The sequence below is a fragment of the Protopterus annectens genome, chromosome 3.part0 (assembly GCF_019279795.1).
Source record: "Protopterus annectens isolate FY-2018-M chromosome 3.part0, PAN1.0, whole genome shotgun sequence".
Taxonomy (NCBI): Eukaryota; Metazoa; Chordata; order Ceratodontiformes; family Protopteridae; genus Protopterus; species Protopterus annectens.
Window position 1 is genome coordinate 1,954,539,948 of NC_056731.1, and position 16,920 is coordinate 1,954,556,867.

General features: G+C 37.5%; 1 protein-coding gene across 1 annotated transcript in view; it reads right to left on the reverse strand.

The window, feature by feature from the left end:
• The window catches only part of KIF9 (kinesin family member 9), a 1,986,094-nt gene extending 1,978,728 nt beyond the window's left edge, over window positions 1-7,366 (reverse strand). The window contains exon 1 of the mRNA XM_044066028.1: window positions 7,270-7,366. Coding sequence (XP_043921963.1) covers window positions 7,270-7,365 — 96 coding nt within the window. The 5' untranslated portion in view covers window position 7,366. The remainder of the gene's footprint in view (window positions 1-7,269) is intronic.
• Window positions 7,367-16,920: the final 9,554 nt, after the last annotated feature.

Consider the following 16,920-nt stretch of genomic DNA (forward strand, 5'->3'; position numbering starts at 1 on the left):
ACTTTAGAGAGCAGTAACAAATAACTTTTTATAATAAACCAAACGGAAACACGTTGCAGGCTTAAAGTACTGTTCCAACTTTACTTCTCATATAGTACAGATGATGTGAGAGATATAACATTTACCTTAGGACTTGTGTCCCTACCATACCTCTAACATAGCTGGATTTATACAGCTCTTTATATACAGTTTTAGTCCTGTAGAAACAATACTAAGCTTCCTTGTTTAACAATGTCTTGTAAGAGACCAGCTTTTCTGACAGTATGAATATCCTGTAACAGTGTCCTGATGTCCATGTAGAAAAACATATTTTTGAGGAAATACATTGTTCTGTATTCTATTTGGATCTGTGTATAAAACATATGTTCTTGTGCCAATGCTGATAAGCATATCCTGTTTTTTATGCAGAAAAAACATATTTTTGAGAAAACACATTGTCAGAGATCAGCTTTTCTGACAGTGTGAACATCCTGTATTTTATTTGGATCTTTGTATAAAAACATCTGTTCTTGTGTCATATCCTGTTTTTCCATGCAGAAAAACATATTTTTGAGAAAACACATTGTCACAGTGTCATAAACATATCCTGTTGTTTTAGGAAACATATTGTGTCCATCCTTATATGCAGAATAACATGTCATTGTTCTTTAAAAGCAGATTTTGCATTTTTGTTCTTGCATACATCCTGTTTGAGTCTGTAAGGGATAAATGTCCATTCTTTAAAAGCAGATTTTGTATTTTTGCTCTTGCATACATCCTGTTTGAGTCTGTAAGGGAAGAATGTCCATTCAGCAGATTCCTTTTCCAAGCCATGGTCATTTAGTATGACTGCTGATCACATATTACTAAACTTTGTTTCTGCATTTAAGCAAGCCTTTTCTTTCAGCATATTTACAACATAATTAATTTCAGACTAATATTCATAAAATCTAACAGGCATGCTGCCTGGGTCATATGCACCCTTTTTTTGGAGCTGACATGGCTCCATTGTGGAATTTGCAGAAACGTACTCAGTTGTCAACTGAGTACATTTCTGCAGCTAAAACGTCTCTTACACGGACTGGTTTCTGCTTCGTGGATCACTAATATACCTCATTTGCATACCTTTCAGCTGCAAGCGAGGTATTTATCATGTCCACGCCCAGTCCGTGTAAGAGACGTTTTAGCTGGTCTCTTACACGGAGTTTAGGGCTGTTCCTGGATCGCGAAGCTTGCATGGAGTGTTGCATGTCTCTTACACTCCATGCAAGCCTTCGTGAATCCTGCCCTAAGTCTTTTGACAGAATCAAATTATGTCCTCACATTTCTAACAAATGTTCATATCTCTGGAACCACAGGGGTTATGAAAGAAGTATGAATGGCACACTCTCCAGCACAAACTATTTTTATATTTTTTATAGTGATATAGGTAATATTCTTTAGGTTCTAGGTCATAAACAGAATTTTAGAAGTCACAGTAAACACAGTAACAATTGCATTTGTAATATTTTGTAAACAACTTACAATATCTCAGCAACCACACAAGTTACACACATACTGTCAGCAGCATTTTATTCATCTAGATGAGAGCTTTCATATGAAGCTAAGGAGTTATGTCTGTGTTACCTGGTTGTTGAGATATTTTAGAAAAATGTGAATATTATATCTATATGAATTATTGCATAAAAACAACAGTTAATATCTATTTACCTGCATTACACAGAGGTCAAATATTAATGTAGTTGAGTTTGCCATTGCGTAAGCTTTAAGATGAAATCTTTTAAAATCTTGTATCTTGTACATTGCATGGTTTTGGAATTACTGATGCAAACATGAACAAGAAATATTTGACACCTAGAGCCATCAGTAGGAGTTAACTGCAGATGCAACTGGAGGCATCACATAGATGTAATGAGTTAAGGCACAAAGATTTAGATTACTCCTTTGGGGCAGGTGTTCTCCCTACCCCCAATCCTCATATTAGTTTAAGTACTATTACAGCATGAGTGTAGTACGCCAGGTGGCTAGTGTCCCCCCCATCCCCCAAACCCCATCCCGCTGTGTCGGTATAGCACAACTGTAGTTTCCCTGGTGGCTATTGTTTCCCCCCACTCCGACCCCCAAAGTGGCATTTATGTCATTGTGGCACTCAGGTTTACAGTAATCTCTGGTGTCTAGAGGATCCCTCCATCCCCCAATCTCTGTAGTGTCATAGCTACTGTTATGGCACTCGATTTAGAGTTATCACTAGTGTCTAGTGGCTACTCCCACCTGCAATCTCCAAACTGCTGTTGTGTTTTGGTAGATGAACATGGCTATTTGGTAGTGTTCACTACCATGACATGGTGGGGTCAGCTCTGCTGATCTACATGGCTGAGTGAGTTACTGAATTACCTGACACATAGATGCCTTCCTGGAGGTGGTTCCAAGAAAGAGAACATGTATCTAATTAGATTATGACTGCTTCATTAGCATTCAGCATAGCCGCTGAGCCAGTCCTACATGGTTCTGCATGTCTTCATTGCTTAGCACTGTTCCTGAATCCTACAAAAAATCCAAAAGGGTGTAAAATTGAGGTACCTTTATGAATTTCCCCCTATTTTTTCTTCTTTTAATTACAATAATTAACATTACAATATTCTGTTCTTCCATTTATAAACAGTAAATCCATACTGTTGAATTATGTAGCGTGATGTGAGATTTACTAATAAATGATTGTTGCTTTTTATTTTATTTATTTATTTTACAGTTTGTTTACCGGGATAGCCATTGGGCCAAGAAGAGCCCATTTCCAATGGAGTCTCAGGGACAAAAGCTTCATGAACAACAATATAATATGAAGACAATGCATTCACATTAGGAGAACGATGGTATTACACAACATGATAAAAAATCCATGATTGCAGTGAAAATACAGTCAAAAAAGCAAAAGGTAAAATTACACACACATAAATAAGACAATTAAAACAAGAAAAATCCATTGGTGCATATTCCTGTTAAGATTTGTTAAAATGTGAAATAACACAGGGTTGACATTACAGTTTTACATGAAATCTTAGCAGAGTTAAAGTAGGATAGGGGGATAAGAGGTGTCAATCTAAGAAGGGTGGGACAATAAGAAAAAAAAGTAGAGCAAGAGTTGGAGTAAATGAGAAAAGTGAAGATGGTAGTCAGAGAAGCTCAGTGTGATGAAGAGAAGAGAGAAGTAAAGGAGTGTGAGAAACTGGGAAAAAAGAGGTGAGTCATGTGGGATGAGAGCAGGAACATTCCCAGAGGGTTTGGGATGGGAATGAAGCAGGGTCTTAAAGGTAGTGGTTGTCAGTAGTAAGAATAAGAGGTGGCAGGGAGTTCCAGAGGTGAGCTAGGGAAAAGGATAGTAGGCGTTTGCCTGGAGGATGAGCAGGCTTGTGCAGTTCAAGCAAATTCTGGTTATTGGATCCTAGAAGTCTGTTGGGTATGTGCATTTTGAAGGAGGAGGCAAGGGAGGGGCAGACGGAGGGATTAAAGATGAGTTTATGGGCATGAGTAAGCTGAATGTAGGTAAGATGGTTGGGAAGTTTGAGCCAATTTAGTTTGTGTAGAGCATTGCAGTGGCAGGAGGAGGCTTTATAGCTGGTAGGAAACTTAGAAATGTTGTTATAACAGGAGGATAGCTTTGTTTTCAGAGAAGATTGAAGGTTGGTAAGAAGTGGGGCACTATATAGGAGATAAGAAATGAGGAAGGTGTTAGAGTACAAGTTTAGTAGTGGGAGTGATATAGCGGTTATGGTGGTACAGCACACCTAGTTTCTGATAGGTTTTCTTTATATCGGTTAGTAGGTGGGTATCAAATTTTAACTGTTCATCAATAAGAAGTCGTAGAAGCTTTGCATGAGATGCTACCTCAAGACAGGTATTATTTTGACTAGTAATAGAGAACGAGTTCTTATCTATAATGGTACTTTTTGAAGGAGAGAAAACCATAATTTTATTTTTTGATGTGTTGAGTGATAGGTGTTTGTCTATCATCCAACGTTCAGTATAAGAGAAAGCATTCTGAGTTAGTTTTAAGAGAGTGGAGGAGGAAGTGGTGGAGCAGATGATCATATAGTCATCTGCGTATTGAATCAGTTTAGCACTAAGAATGTTTTGGTGGAAGTCATTTATGAAAATGTTGAACAGTAGAGGACCCAATATGGAACCCTGGAGTACGTATGTAGGTGTATTATGGATGGAGGAGGTGGCTTTTTTCCATTTGGCAGCTTGTTGTCTGTCGGAGAGGTAACTAGAAAACCAGTTGACAGAAGAATGGGATAGGTTTAGATTAGAGAGTTTAGATAGGAGAAGGTTATGGGAGATAGTGTCAAAGGCCTTGGATAAGTCCAGAAGCAGGGTGGACACTAGACAGCCATAATCCCAGGGCTTTGTTGATGGTTTTGAGGAAGGAGAGGAGAGCGGTTGTGGTACTGTGGCCTGGTGTAAAACCATGTTGTGTGGGGGTAAGTAGGTGGTTGTCTGTGAGGTAGGGTAGAAGCTGAAGGTGGATACACTTTTCTAGAACTTTTGAGATAGGGGATAAGATAGCGATTGGTCGGAAATTGGGATTGCTGTTATTACCTCCGCTGTGAAGGGGAATGACATAGGCCTTTTTCCACAGTAGGGGTACATAGTTTTCTTTTCTTCTTTACTAGTAGAAATAATACTATAAACGCATTTCTACCTTTTACTGATATTCAGGACTATAGTTTTGATACTGATTAGTAGTGACGTGACATAAAAAGTGATGATAATATACAAAAAAGTATGCTAAAAGAATAACAGGTAATAGACTATCTTTATATTGTATAGAAAGCACTTAGAAGACAATATTTCTGTAGTCATATAGTTATGACTACAGTTTGAAATTTTAACTGCCCTTCTATCTTTTCAGTACCATGTTAAGAGCTTATACAAAGTAATGATTTGTCTTAAAGGGGGAATGGGTGATTAAATAATATTTCAGCAAGATTGATGCTACAATTTTCTAAGTTCTAGATGTTATTTGTTGGGAAACTTACAGCAAGACTACATAGCATATAATGTTTATAAGTAGACAGGACAGGTTTCATATTTATTGAATGAGTCTACAAAAAGTACACATTTCAGAGTGATGGAGTATTTAAGTCACTACAACTGATAGTTCCTGATTAATTTGATATTGGCAAGTTTAAGAATGTTTCTAGAATTAAACAAATATGGATTTTATTGAAGGGGAATGACAGGTATTTCAGGTCATACCTAATGGAAGAAGAGTTTTCCCCTCCAGGTTTGTTTAATTGCTCTTTCATAGATTGGCAGCATTGGTTTCAGGAGAGGATATGTTATCAATATGACTGAAAGTATGTGCAGATGATTTATATATGAAAAACGGTGATGGAAAAATAGATATATGAAAATTAATATCTGACTGCCTGTTGTGCCATATTGCTTTATGCCTCAAAATTATGGAAGGCTGCATGATGTTTAAAAATGGAAGCTGATGTAATTAGTCTTACAGTTAATGTAAATCTTTAGAAATGTGTTGTGTTTCTTGGTAATGCCAAGATGTAAACCTGGCAAAAAATTTTTTCTTTCTTACATGAAAGCAAAATTATGACGTGGGCTAGTTATATCCATAATGCATGTTGATTATGATGGAATTTTAGAATACATAGGAAATGTCACATATGGCTGAGTATAATATGTTCAATGGCATTTCTAGGGTGTTGGCTGCCTATATAAGCTGAACTTGGAGGGTATGTTTCTGACATGTAGTTGAAATAAAATGCTAAATATGTGTAACAGATGAAGCATGAGCCACTATACATAGTAAAGACATTTTTCAGGAGTAGCTATATATAGGGCAGCACAGTGGTGCAGCAGTTAGAGTTGTTGCCTCACAGCAAGAGATTCTCTGGTTCGATTATTGGCTGGAGTGCCTTCTGTGTGCAGTTTACATATCTTTCCTGTGTTCAAGTGGGTTTCCTCTGGGTGATTCGGTTTCCTTCCACATTCCAAAAATATACAACTGGAGCATTTCTCCCTGGGTGTCTGCTGAAAATGGGCTCTGTCCCAGTCAGACTTTCCTAGTAAACAAATGTTAAATAAATTAATAAATAAATAAGTGTGTGTGTGTGTGTGTGTGTGTACATATATATATATATATATATATATATATATATATATATATACATGTGTGTATGACTAAAGATCTAAATACTGACAGTCTAAATATTGACAAAAAATATCTAAAGTTCAAAATAATCACCAGTTAAAAATATCTAAACACAAAATATTGGCAAAGCATAACCATATCCCAAATGTTTTTTTTTTTCAGGGGCAAGTCCCCATGCACCCTCCATACCCCCTGTTAATTATATATACCAACTCTGTATAACAGTAGGGAAAGAGCATATATCCTTCCCTGGTATAACTTAAAATTTGTCAGTATTTTTTTTTCCTTCCTCCAGACAACCAGTGTTCAATTACAGCATAGGATGCTGGAAAAGTTGTGAATGGCTAATGTTAGGTGGGCCATGCCGGGGGAAAGAAGGAGGTTTGGCCTGCTGCTATGCTGACCCCTACAGGAGTGTTAGGGGTGTAACATGTGGCACGACACGGTGGCATGCCAACTACAGTGGACAGAAAGCCAGGGGGACTGGTCTGTGTGGAAGTTTGCAAGTATTTCATATGAAGCAGTGATAGGTGTCATATGGTAGGTACTATGTTACCTTTTACAAAGTAATGGTTTTATTAAAATATTTTAACACCTCATAATGGTAGATTGTGTCTTGTTATCTCTTTCCTATAATAAGGCTTCATGCAAGTTTCTATAGGTATACCATTGTTACTGGCTACTAAAACCAAAAGTGTTATTAAAATGCTATGTAGACCATAGATAAAAAGAAAACAATACTAATTGGCACAGACAAGGGAACTACATAAGTTTTCCTTTTGCATAGATGATTATTTAGTACATCGCTGGTAGAACTATGCAGACGTCCAATGAAAATGTATTCACATCTCTAGACTGTGGCCATGTGGCCAAACATGCCATGTCTTACTAAATATTACAAAAATCATTATGGTGATTAATAAGCCTATTACATTTTAACAACAAAGAAAAATATCAGTAAGTCTGTATTAGAAACCATGTTATGTCACGCTTGTCCTGATAAACAGTTAAGGCACACATCTGGAAGGTTTGACTGTGAGCAAAATCCTGGCAAAGCAACTGGTATCACAAAGTAATAAAGACAAGAAAAGTAAGATAAAGATGTGTAGATGCTTTACCTTATTATCAGGCATCAGCTCAATTGTATCCTGAGCAAAATTAGATGTTGGTCTGATGCGGACAAAGGCTTGGACTCCACTGCTCTTAGCACTCATTGCAACTAAGATCAAATAAGTAAAGACAGAAAAAAATATATACATTAGAGCAGACATAGCTTTATGTAGTGAAGTTTCCTGTACATGACTGTGTTTTTATCTGAATTCTAGACAAAATTACTAACCCAGCCTGGAACAATATTTTATTACTTTTCTAATTTTACACTGCGTTTCATTCAAACACTTTTAATGCTAGTCTAACCTGAGTCTGAGTCATACAAAAAGTGCCACAGAAACTATACAAGTCAGCCCAACATTTTCCATTTTTAATGGTAACTAAAATATTTTACAGCAAGATAACGACAACAAAAAATACTAATTTACTAAAGTGGAATTTATATTACTAGCTGATTAAACTACCTGTAATTTGTTATCTGGACCATTGTTAGACCAAAAAAAATTATTTGTGTTACATGAATTTCATAAATACCTTGGTTAATACAAAATTCTACATACGGTAAGCAAAAAGAAATTAACCTTAGTTGAAGAAGAAACTGATGCTGAACTTATTCTGATGCTTCAGATACACGTATAATTAATTAATTAACCAGAGCCACCCCTCAATTACATGCTACAATTTGTATTGCATATTCAGTTTGTAGGAGGAAGCCACAGGACAACCTCCCCATAAACTCTGATTGCAGAATTCCAGGATCAAATGACTTGCTTTTGACAGATAACTGGTAATACCCAACTACTTGTGTTAGCCAGTATCAAAGCAGAGACAGGTAGACACTGCTATGTGTTAAATCCACCAGTGCCAAATACCTAGACAGAAAGGGAAAAAGTGATCATAATTTCCTTTACTGTTTTTCTTAAAAAGATCTAGACCTCACCCCCAGCTCAGTCTTCCCACTGCAGACATATCTCCCTCCAGCCACATCCATACTTAATAGTCAGAATTTCAGGATCATAATTTTCCTCCAGGCATACCTCTCAACCTCTTAGTGCAAGAAATCTGAACAAAGCCTGACAAAAAAGTGGGACAAAGGTCCAAACATAGGAACATATTTTAAAAACTGCTCATAAACTTAGAAAGTTGCTAGAGTAACAGGGTTTGTGTTAACATACATTTTCTGAAGGATTTGAATTGTGAAACTCAAAAGTATGTCATTATTTAATGATTTCAGTCCTCAGATCATCCCAGTGATTTGACAGAAAACCACAATTTTATGAGGAATCGACCAAAAATATGAGGCAAAAATCTGGACATTCTGCGAAAATCTGGACAATTGACAGATATGCCTCTAGGTGGACATCTTCATTCTTCAGTGCCACACTGCAAACTATAAAGTAACTATAAGTTAAATTTATTTCAGGCCGACTGAAATAGGCATGTCAACAAATGACCACAAAGTAATCTGCTTTTCAATAACTCTGATCCAGACTTTGAAGACAGCATCTATATTCAAGTAACATTCCACTGATATGTCTGAAAAAAAATCCTATTAATCAGCAAAACTGTCTGCAGCAGTGATTTCAAAATATTTACTGGTACAATTTATGAAGAATTCTCATAAATGTGCATGCTGAAAAAAATGTAGGCATTTAGAAAACCTTCAGTTTCATAAGCTCAAAGTTTTGAATATCAAGCGTGTGATCTAAAGGCCTTCCAGAGATTGACTGATGTAACCCTTCATCTCTATTCCTTACCAAAAATTCATCAAATGATTCTTTAAATACAGAGAAAGTTCAACCAAAAAGCAGCAACTGCCAAAACGCTAGCTGCTAGAATCTCACAGAACAAACTTCAGCAAAAAAGATGACTGCGGAACTGTAAAAAAGACGTTGTTTAATGGATAAGGTTAAGCGCTTTCTCTCGCAACGCGAGCTTCATCAGAACACCATTATACTGATATCATTCCTTTAAATACCCAAATTGGCGCCAAAATAGCGCGAAACACATAGGAAATACATATTTTTTAAAAAATGTCATAGTTCAAGTACAAATCATTAAAACATGTAAAACAGTTGAAACAAGTGAAATCAACTGTGTATAAAATAAAAACATTCTTGTGCAAGTAAATTACACACAGAATCACTGATCTAACAGAAGTGCTGGTTTTAAAGACATACTGTCATTGATCCCTGGTGGCGTTACAGCATCAGTATATAATTGCCACCAGAGCTCTTTGTAAGCCAAATAATTTTTTAAATCACCTCCCCTAGGATTTCTCTTGACAACCTCTAAAATGGCAAATTTAAATACATGGTTGTCACCTAATTCTAATATATGCCTACAAAGGGCATTTTTAGTGTCTTTTTTCCTAATGCAGTACAAGTGTCTATAAATTCTTTGCCTTAGTTGCCGTTCAGTTTTTCCTACGTAGTAGGTTTTGCAACTTTGACAAACTGCGATGTAAACTACCATGGTGGTCCTGCAGTTTCCCTTGCAAAATACCAATTCGGTTTGACCTACATTTTCCAAAATAATTCCGCTGTTTTCATAAATGGAACCGCATTGTCTGCAGTTACCACATTTAGTTGTATGTATGACCGACAACTGTTTCGGAAATTTTTCCTGTTCTAAAATACTCTTGATATTTCTTCCCATCTTGTAGACAAAGTTGGGATGAGATCCAACGATGTGTGCAATTTGTTCAGATGTAGACAAAATGTACCAATTTTTTCGTAAAATGTTTTTCAACACATGACTGAAAGGACCAAATTCAAGTATACAAGCTCTACTAAAATTGCCCTGTCCAGAATCAGATCCATATTTTACTACTGACCTATGTTCCATGGTTAGTAAATCAGTATTACCTGCCCCTAATAAGGGGGAATACAACAGCAAAATATTAGAGGACACAGCTTCTTATGTTATAAGTGAGTGGGGAAAGAAATATTCCCCCTTATTAGGGGCAGGTAATACTGATTTACTAACCATGGAACATAGGTCAGTAGTTAAATATGGATCTGATTCTGGACAGGGCAATTTTAGTAGAGCTTGTATACTTGAATTTGGTCCTTTCAGTCATGTGTTGAAAAACATTTTACGAAAAAATTGGTACATTTTGTCTACATCTGAACAAATTGCACACATCGTTGGATCTCATCCCAACTTTGTCTACAAGATGGGAAGAAATATCAAGAGTATTTTAGAACAGGAAAAATTTCCGAAACAGTTGTCGGTCATACATACAACTAAATGTGGTAACTGCAGACAATGCGGTTCCATTTATGAAAACAGCGGAATCATTTTGGAAAATGTAGGTCAAACCGAATTGGTATTTTGCAAGGGAAACTGCAGGACCACCATGGTAGTTTACATCGCAGTTTGTCAAAGTTGCAAAACCTACTACGTAGGAAAAACTGAACGCAACTAAGGCAAAGAATTTATAGACACTTGTACTGCATTAGGAAAAAAGACACTAAAAATGCCCTTTGTAGGCATATATTAGAATTAGGTGACAACCATGTATTTAAATTTGCCATTTTAGAGGTTGTCAAGAGAAATCCTAGGGGAGGTGATTTAAAAAACTATTTGGCTTACAAAGAGCTCTGGTGGCAATTATATACTGATGCTGTAACGCCACCAGGGATCAATGACAGTATGTCTTTAAAACCAGCACTTGTTAGATCAGTGATTCTGTGTGTAATTTACTTGCACAAGAATGTTTTTATTTTATACACAGTTGATTTCACTTGTTTCAACTGTTTTACATGTTTTAATGATTTGTACTTGAACTATGACATTTTTTAAAAAATATGTATTTCCTATGTGTTTCGCGCTATTTTGGCGCCAATTTGGGTATTTAAAGGAATGATATCAGTATAATGGTGTTCTGATGAAGCTTCGTAGAGAAAGCGCTTAACCTTATCCATTAAACAACGTCTTTTTTACAGTTCCGCAGTCATCTTTTTTGCTGAAGTTTGTTCTGTGAGATTCTAGCAGCTAGCGTTTTGGCAGTTGCTGCTTTTTGGTTGAACTTTGTGTGGATCCATTACGCTGACTTCTGTTGTTAAATACAGAGAAAGACATGCATTATTTAGTAGAGTAGCAGTAGTAGTTTGTTTTATAATCTAGGCTGAATCTGTGTCACAGACTCATACCTCTTTTCCCATTGGCTATACTTACTTTCAGTGATTAGCGATCTGACCTCGTGTTAGTCCCGTGAGCTATGTTTTCTAAACAAAGTGTTTCTAAAGCAATCAGATCCAAAACAGTCTTGAAATGAATGAACATTCAATGGATATGGTTTGATGTTCAGCCATTTGATGTAAGTTTAATTCGACGGCTGAACATAGACCCAAAGTAGTCAGTGTCTAGACATCTCTGCAGCAGTGTTACATCTGCAGGAGAAATAAACACAAATTATGGATAGTTATCTTTAGGTTAAATTAGATCCAAGAGCAGAGCTCTGGCTGAAGGAACTAATACAACTTACTCCAGAGGCATTAAGACAGTAAATAAAACTTTTCTAAGCTGCCAAATCCCTGTCCCATCCCATAATGCACAACCTTCTCCTACTCAATTAGTTAAGGCCCACAGTAAAGCTCACAGATAAAAGTAGAAAGCAAAAACATAAAAAATGAAGGTAGAAAGTGGGTTGGTTACTTCTTGTAGTTGCAGCTCTTGTTACAAAGCTAACATTAAGATAACTTCCCGTACCTTTTGTGTCTGATAATGCAGAGCTCCATTTGTAGCAACCAATAGTACAGTGTCTCCAGCTCAAACATGCTAGGTGTTTGTCTTCTCAAACACTGTTTTGATATCAGTGGCTCCTAGTGAGTCCCAAATCTAGGAGTTACAGTCAATGAGTCATACAGTGTGAAGAAATATTGTAATAATGTAGGCAGGTATAATACAGATCTAATCAAGAATGTACCATATAGAAATAGGGTGCACATCAGAGGATGTCAAAAGATGATGTTTTAGAATAAGTTCAATGAGGGTACCCATGCCTTACAGGACAGAATAATATGACTAAGCAGAGACTTACAAAGTTTTCTTTTTGACCACAACTTTTTTTCTTTATTTAGTTTGCACATGTGCCAAATACCAAGACGGGGTCAGTAAAGCAATATGAATAGTATATTTCTATGTTTTTTTGATGTGATAAGGGCAATAGCAAATGCTTTGGAGTGTTCCAAAGAACAGCTGTTCAGAAAGTAGCAATGCCATGGCAATAAACAGCATTGGATTAAGTGTACCTTATGCCCAGGCTACTTTCAAAAGAATGGGTCCCCTGCACACATTTTTAGAACCATACATAAATGCATGTTTTTTTTTAATTCACCTTACCAATTGCTTTAAATTATATTCTTGTTTATTAGAGCAACATTTGTTAGAGTATGTCTTAAATTCGTAGTTCTGAACATTTTTCCAGTGATCAGTGAAACAAAACGCATTAATCAATAATGACAACTGTACCCATTTCAAAATATTTCAATCATAACAGACCACTCAAACTGCTGCTGTTATAATCCACCAATATCCATACTTGTCTAGAAATGCAGTGCCAGCTGCCCTTGAAGAATAAATAGCCTGCATTGCATTAAAAAACTGGTGCTTTGATGACATTGCTGTAACATTTCCTGAACTAGATAAGCTATGTAATAGGGAATGGCTGGAAAAAACAACTAGGCATGTAGTCCAGGTGACTATTAAGGAGCCTAGCTCAAATTCCCCTCACAGAACTGTCTAGTTAAGTGACTTGCTCCTAACTACACAGTAGGTAAATGACGGTGGAAAGATTCAAACTTCAAAACACTGCTAATTGATAATGAGCTCTTTGAGCCGCACAATTCCAAATCAGGACCTGAGGGAGTCTTATCACCCTAGTGGAGACCATGTTTCTGAAACCCAGCCTGTGTTTGAAGTTGTCTACATTAAGGATGTCAGGAACAAGATAGATGCACCTATGGAAATGTGCAGCTGTAGCAGGGGAAACAGAAACATTCCTACATAATGCTCCTACGTAGAACATACAAATAATATTATGACTCTTGAGTAACTCAGGTTTAGTGTAGGTAATTATGACATTTGCTTTTATGAATACAGACTGCAGACATGAAACTGGTCACAGTTAAAGTGCACTTTGCAATTCCGTCACACTGTTCATTAATGCAGAAGGCTGTACAACTGAAGAATTTTGTATCACCTTACAATGAAATATAGGAGTATAATCATTTTTTTTTCAAACCAGAATGGTACATAATTTTTATTATCAAACTCATTCCCTCAATGCAGCTCTTTTGAGAGTGTACTTTTAACTCCCAGTGAGTGTGGTTTGAGCCTTTAAAAAATTAAGTTATTACCTTACAGTTCAAACAAACATTCATATCTCTGGAACCATAAGTGTTATTACAAAACTGTAAATGACAAACTATTCAGGATAAAATTAAACTTTACATTAGTGACATTCATTCAGTTTGATGTTTTAAACTGGATTTTATTAGCCAAAATAAAGGCAGTGAATATTAATTTTGTAATGTTGTATAAAAAGCTTATAATATCTCAGTAATCATTCAAGCAAGGCACATACTGCTACTAGAATTTTCTTCATACTGCTGTGAGCTTTCATATGAGACTATGCAGTTCTGTCTGTGTTAACTAAATGTTGAAATATTTAGAGAAATTCGACAATTATTACAATCCAAATAAACAGTATACAAATAATATTCAATATCTTTTTAGTCACATTAGAAATAGGTCAACTATCAATATAATTGTGTTTGCCATCATGCATGCTTTAAGATGAAATCTTCTGGTACCTTGTATGTACCACAATTTTGGAATTATTAATGTAAATATGAACAAGCAAAATTTGACGCCTAGAGGCATTAGTAGGAAGTAACTGCAGACATGCCTGAAGGTGCACTAAGCTGTAATAAGTTAAGAACACCCAGCACTGCTACAAACATATCCACAATGGCACTAACTACTCTGATCCAGTGGCTATTGCTAACATACTGGCAAGTAAGTTTAGTGCCAATGTCTCCCCAGGAAAGCTATTCCAAACCCACTTTTTTCTGATAGAATCAAGTCATCAATCATCACAAATCAGCGTGTACTGAAGGTACACTCCAAAACAAAGAATACTTCATCCAAGGGGCCTGACAACATACCCAGTTGCCTAAAGGACTTCCCAAATGTCTGCACACTGATCAACAGCTTAAATTCAGCTCTCCCAGTGTGAAAACAGAAACTGAGAAACTACAGCCAGTGATATTGTCAACTTGAGTAAAATTCAGTTACTAACTATTAAGTACACTGTCTGAATGCCTGATACATTGGTTAACAAGGCTCTATCTAAAGCTAAAAACACTGCCTCCATGGGACCAGATGGTGTCCCAGGCTGTGTCATACGCAAGCTCCAAAAGAAATTAACCCCGCATCTTAATACCTTGTTCAGTCTCAGCCTCTCCACAGGATATGTGCCCATAGAATGGCACATGGCAACAGTGGTCCCGCTACACAAGGGTGGGGCCACAACTGACCCTGGGAACTACCGATCAATAAGCCTGACCAGTCTGATCTGTAAGGCTATGGAGCGAATCATTATGGAACTCATAAATGGAGAGATTGGGAACCTCCAGTCGCTGGACCCCACAAAGTTCGGCTTCATCAAGGGCAGATCATGCCTCCTGAACCTGGTGGATTTCTTTGAGACAGTTACTCAGGCTATCGATAAAGGAAAGGAGGTACACACGGCTTACCTTGACCTTGCTAAAGCATTTGACACCATTCCCCATTCAGGTATTATTAATAAGCTCACCAGCCTGGGAATAAACCCTTACGTCACAAGATGGATCGCAAACTGGCTCTCAGACAGATCCCATAAAGTAAGAGTAGCGGGATCTATGTCCGAATCCAGACCAGTAATGAGTGGTGTGCCTCAGGGCTCTGTCCTGGGGCTCTTCCTGTTTGGCATATACTTCTCAGAAGTACAGGCAAGCACAGAAGGGCTGTGGCTGACTAAGTTTGCGGACGACTGCAAACTGGGTGCTATAACAGAGTCTCCGGCCGACATGGAGATCCTACAGAAGGGCCTAAATGAGACTGATGCATGATGTCAAAGCCATGGTCTCAAGCTAAATGCAAAAAAATGCGTAGTAAGCCCCTTTGGAAAAAAAAGAGTACCCGCAAACTACAACATAGGAGGTAATCCCCTGAAATCTGAAGAAGAAATAAGGGATCTAGGGACTCAAGTAGATAGTCAGCTTTCCTTTGATAACCATGTTGCCAAAGTGGTTAGAAAATCCTTCTATGTGACCCATCTGATCATGAAAGGGTTCGCATCAAGATCTAAGGATGTAATGGTGCCCCTCTACTCTTCCCTCATCAGACCCATTATTGAGTACAATGCGCCAATTGGAATGTACCTGGCTAGACATCTCCAGCAGCTGGAGAGACCACAGAGGTACCTAACCAAGAGGATTACTGGCCTCAAACAGTTGCCCTATGCAGCACGATTGAAAAAGCTAAGACTGTTCTCTGTTGCATACCGCTTTCTCAGAGGCGATCTCTGTCTAACATACAGAGCCATGTCCAACCCAGAATTGTTGAACATGCTCCATCTTAGCAAAACCAAATCTACTCGAGCTACACACCCTAGGGATATAAACCTCAACACAACAATGAATAGAACATGCTGGAGGGATAGATTCCCTTCACAGAGACTTCCCTTACTATGGAACAGGGTCCCTATCTACATAAGATAGAGCCCCTCACTATCACTCTTCAAGAGGAACCTTGATGAGTGGATGGGTAACAGAAAGTTCACACTGGGGATCACACCAACAGCACTACTAGATAGGGGCCAAGGGTACTAGCTGCTAGTACAAGGGTCTAGGGGAACTACTAAAGGGGCAGTGAATACCGCACAATGTGGCTGGGCTAATATATGCCTTCGGGCAGATAGCCCAGTACTAACCTATGAACCTATGAACCTATAAAGGAAACTAAGAGAGTCTGAAAGAAAATCAACTAGAAAAGGTGAAAAGAAAACACTGAATGGGCAGAATCATGCAGCTGTTCAGCAAAAAGCAGTTCAAGCTCCAGCTTTGGTAAAAGACAGCTTCCAGTAATCTGGAGGAAAAAATAAGTCAAGTATGCTCACAGCTGAATAAAATAAATGAATCACTGAAGGAGTATACTAACTCAAATAATAAATGACTGGAAAAATGAAAGAAGCTTTAAACAGACGTTCAGATGTACTGACAAAACTGCAAAAATCAGAGGTTGAAATAAAGAAAAGGCTGCCTAAGTATGAGACTGCTCAAGAAGAGATCTTTCAAAAACTGGTAGAATTAGAGGACAGAATACATTGGGAAAATTTGGCATTTTCTGCTGTTCCACAGAAACTAGAAGAAAAAGACCATATTACGTTTATGAAAGTACAAATAAGCAATTGGAATGGCATTCCACAGCAGGAACTGTTAATTGAAAGGGTACATCGTGTGTATGCTTTGAGAAAATAGGCAAGACCTGGTCATTAGCAACATGGGTGACCGGTGTTCCACACCAGAGGTCATTCCCTCATTAGTCAGATCCAACCACAAACTAATCAGCCTGGACTTCCACATCCCACTCCCACCCCTCATTAGGGA